Genomic DNA, 4,430 nt, shown 5'->3' on the forward strand with positions numbered 1-4,430 from the left:
GTTTAAACACTTATAAAGTTTAAAAGTTACAGTAAGCTAAGGTTAATTTATTATTGAAGAAAACAATTTTAATTAATTAGCGTAGCTTAAGTGTGCAGCGCTTGTGAAGTCTGCAGTAGTGTATAGTAGCGCCCTAGGCCTTCACATTCACTCACCACTTACTAAGTCACCCAAAGCAATTTCCAATCTTGCAAGCTCCATTTATTTTTGGTAAGTACTCTATACAAGCATATCTTTAAAAAATATTTTATACTATATTTTTACTGTACCTTTTCTATGGGCCGGTGAGGTCTGTAGGTTCCCGCGTCCCCCAGCTCCCCCCGCAGCCGGCTCCTCAGTGGTCTGCTCCGGTTGCCAGGTGCAGATTCTGTTTCTAACTGAAGGCTGAGTGTTCGCAGCTTATTGTGGTCCCGACAAGCCTGGGTTACTGCGGCCACCGCCAGAGCAGCCTTGGCGCTATGGAGGAGCCCAGGGCTACCCCTCAGCCTTACTGGGGGCTGGTCCTGGAGGAGCCACGCAGGGTTATGGCAGCACTGACTGAAGGCAGGAGACCAGATTCGAATCCTTATGGATTTCCATGGGAATTGGTGGTATGTGCAGCTGTCATTGGATTTTTTGCTGTTCCCTTTTTCTTGTGGAGAAGTTTTAGATCGGTTAGGAGTCGGCTTTATGTGGGAAGAGAGAAAAAGCTTGCTGTAGCACTTTCTGGACTAATTGAAGAAAAATGTAGACTACTTGAAAAATTTAGCCTTGTTCAAAAAGAGTATGAAGGCTATGAAGTGGAGTCATCTTTAGAGGATGCCAGCTTTGAGAAGGAGACAACAGAAGCACAAAGTTTGGAGGCAACCTGTGAAAAGCTGAACAGGTCCAATTCTGAACTGGAGCATGAAATACTCTGTCTAGAAAAGGAGTTAAAAGAAAGGAAATCTAAACATTCTGAACAAGATGAGGTGATGGCGGATATTTCCAAAAGGATACAGTCTCTAGAAGATGAGTCAAAATCCCTCAAATCCCAAGTAGCTGAAGCCAAAATGACCTTCAAGAGATTTCAAATGAATGAAGAACAAATGAAGATAGGAATACAAGATGCTTTGAATGAAAATTCTCAACTTCAGGAAAGCCAGAAACAGCTTTTGCAAGAAGCTGAAGTATGGAAAGAACAAGTGAGTGAACTTAATAAACAGAAAATAGCATTTGAAGACTCCAAAGTACATGCAGAACAAGTTCTAAATGATAAAGAAAATCACATCAAGACTCTGACTGAACACTTGCTAAAGATCAAAGATCAGGCTGCTATGCTGGAAGAAGACATAACAGATGATAGTAACTTGGAATTAGAAATGAACAGTGAATCAGAAGATGGTGCTTACTTAGATAATCCTCCAAAAGGAGCTTTGAAGAAACTGCTTCATGCTGCTAAGTTAAATGCTTCTTTAACAACCTTAGAAGGAGAAAGAAACCAAATTTATATTCAGTTATCTGAAGTTGATAAAACCAAGGAAGAGCTTAGAGAGCATATTAAAAATCTTCAGACGGAACAAGCATCTTTGCAGTTGGAAAACACACATTTTGAAAGTGAGAATCAGAAGCTTCAACAGAAACTTAAGGTAATGACAGAATTATATCAAGAAAATGAAATGAAACTCTGCAGGAAATTAATAGTAGAAGAAAATAACCGGCTAGAGAAAGAGAAACTTTCTAAAGTAGATGAAATGATCAGCCATGCTGCTGAAGAGCTGGAGACCTGCAGAAATCGAGTCAGAGATCTTGAAGAAGAATTTGAGAGATCTATTCATTTTTATCAAGGGAAGATTATATACCATGAGAAAAAAACACACAATAATTGTTTGGCCGCATGGACTGCTGAAAGAAACCTCAATGATTTAAGGAAAGAAAATGCTCACAATAGACAAAAATTAGCTGAAACAGAGTTTAAAATTAAACTTTTAGGAAAAGATCCTTATGCACTTGATATTCCAAATACAGCATTTGGCAGAGAGCTTTCCTCATATGGTCCCTCACCACTGGGTCGGCCTTCATCTGAAACGAGAGCTTTTCTCTATCCTCCAACTTTGTTGGAGGGTCCACTCGGACTCTCACCTTTGCTTCCAGGGGGAGGAGGAAGAGGCCCAAGAGGCCCAGGGAATCCTCTGGACCATCAGACTACCAAAGAAAGAGGAGAATCAAGCTGTGATAGGTTTACCGATCCTCACAGGGCTCCTTCTGACACTGGGTTCCTCTCACCTCCATGGGAACAGGACCGTAGGATGATGTCTCCTCCACCAGGACAATCATATCCTGATTCATCTCTTCCTCCACAAAGGCAAGACAGATTTCATTCTAATTGTGCTAGACGCTCTGGACCAGCAGAACTCAGAAGTTTTAATATGCCTTCTTTGGATAAAATGGATGGGTCAATGCCTTCAGAAATGGAATCCAGTAGAAATGATACCAAAGATAATCTTGGTAATTTAAATGTGCCTGATTCATCTCTCCCCGCTGGAAATGAAGCGACTGGCCCTGGCTTTGTCCCTCCACCTCTTGCTCCAATCACAGGTCCATTGTTTCCGGTGGATATGAGGGGCCCGTTCATGAGAAGAGGACCTCCTTTCCCTCCACCTCCTCCAGGAACCATGTTTGGAGCTTCTCCAGATTATTTTCCACCAAGGGATGTCCCAGGTCCACCACGTGCTTCATTTGCAATGAGAAACGTCTATCCACCAAGGGGTTTTCCTCCTTACCTTCCCCCAAGACTTGGATTTCCCCCCTCACCCCCACATTCTGAAGATAGAGTGAGTTTCCTTCAGGGTTGAGTCTGCCTTCAAATGAGCCTGCTACTGAAGATCCAGAACCACAGCAAGAAACCTGACAATATTTTTGCTCTCTTCAAAAGTCATTTTGACTGTTCTTATTTTCAGTGATTACATTTTTGCTCAAATTGAAACTTAATAGAATTATAATTCTCAGGATAGTATTTTGTAAATAAGGATGATTTAAATATGAATCTTATGTGTAAATTATTTCCATTTTATTTTATTCTAGATAGTATAACTATTTTAATTTGGTTAACTAATCCACTATCATATAAACAATAGTGGGAGTTTTATATATGTAATCTTGCAGGTGGGGAGGCTTTACATTTTAAAGGCCATGGCATTATGCCAAAAACTGTATTTACTGTGATTGTAGACAAACGTGAAAGTAACTTTATGCTTAATTAAATAAATTTTAGTTGATTTAAAAAAATATATAGGTTGCATTATTCTTCAGGTATGGAGAGACCAACAGAACAAGAGTCGATTGCAACTGAAAAGATAGTTTGTTACTCACAGATGCCAAGAGAAAGGAAAGTACTATGCCATGCAGCACTGAATAGGGAGGCAGTATGGTCAGCGAGAAAGCAGGAGTGATGGAATATGATGGGCAAGAGCCTTTACGGTGGTTTCTATGGGAAGGAATAAGTGAGGCAAGATGAGCAGGGTTAAGGTTAGCTATTTTAGTTTGAGTAATTTCAGCAGGCTCTGGTTATAGGGGCTTTCCCTAGTTGTCTGGTACCTGGCCCTGGGGTGCTTAGGGCAGAGGAATAGTGGCCTAGAGTGAGTCGCGTGGAAGCCTGATGGAGTAGGTAACTGGGGGCATGAGCTCCAGACTGGTTAGCTTGTGTGTGAAAAGCACACTCATGGGCAAGTTGTTTACTGTCTCTAGGAATTGGCTAACCCTGGGAGGGACAGGCCTGCCAAGGTCAGCAAGGCCCTAGATGTTGAAGCGTCAGAATACATAAAAACATATGATTGATATGGTATCAGAGCCTCTGTCTTCACGTGGCTTCTCATGAAGGGCTCTAGAATGAGCTCCCTTAGGGGATGTCAAAAGTCGTTCAAGACAGCAGAAGCCACAAGGCGATGTAAAGCCTCAGTAATATCTAAAAGAAGATATTCCTTCTGATATCACGGTGGTGTACACCCTGTGGTATTATTTGTAATATCTAAAAGAAGATATTAGGATTAATATCTCCCTTAGATATTATAAATCATATTTTCAAAGGATGTACACCCCTGTGATATTGGAGAAATACCTCCCTTAGAAATTACAAATAATATCATCACAGCGTGTACCCCCACTGTGATATTAGGAGTAATGTGTCCGGAATTGGTGGGTTCTTGGTCTCACTGACTTCAAGAATGAAGCCGTGGACCCTCGCGGTGAGTGTTACAGTTCTTAAAGGCGGCGTGTCTGGAGTTTGTTCCTTCTGATGTTCGGATGTGTTTGGAGTTTCTTCCTTCTGGTGGGTTCATGGTCTCGCTGGCTTCAGGAGTGAAGCTGCAGACCTTCACGGTGAGTGTTACGGCTCATAAAGGCAGTGTGGACCCAAAGAGTGAGCAGCAGCAAGATTTATTGCAAAGAGTGAAAGAACAAAGCTTCTTTGTATA

General features: G+C 41.6%; 1 protein-coding gene across 1 annotated transcript; it reads left to right on the forward strand.

Moving 5' to 3' along the window:
- The first annotated feature begins 419 nt into the window (after positions 1-419).
- LOC129011511 (cTAGE family member 2-like) lies at positions 420-2,944 on the forward strand. Its single transcript, XM_054446558.2, is given in 2 exon segments — positions 420-2,790; positions 2,793-2,944. Coding segments are annotated over 2 exon segments (2,409 nt in total). The 5' UTR covers positions 420-458; the 3' UTR covers positions 2,870-2,944.
- Positions 2,945-4,430: the final 1,486 nt, after the last annotated feature.

Source organism: Pongo pygmaeus, chromosome 14 (genome assembly GCF_028885625.2).
Source record: "Pongo pygmaeus isolate AG05252 chromosome 14, NHGRI_mPonPyg2-v2.0_pri, whole genome shotgun sequence".
Lineage (NCBI taxonomy): Eukaryota > Metazoa > Chordata > Mammalia > Primates > Hominidae > Pongo > Pongo pygmaeus.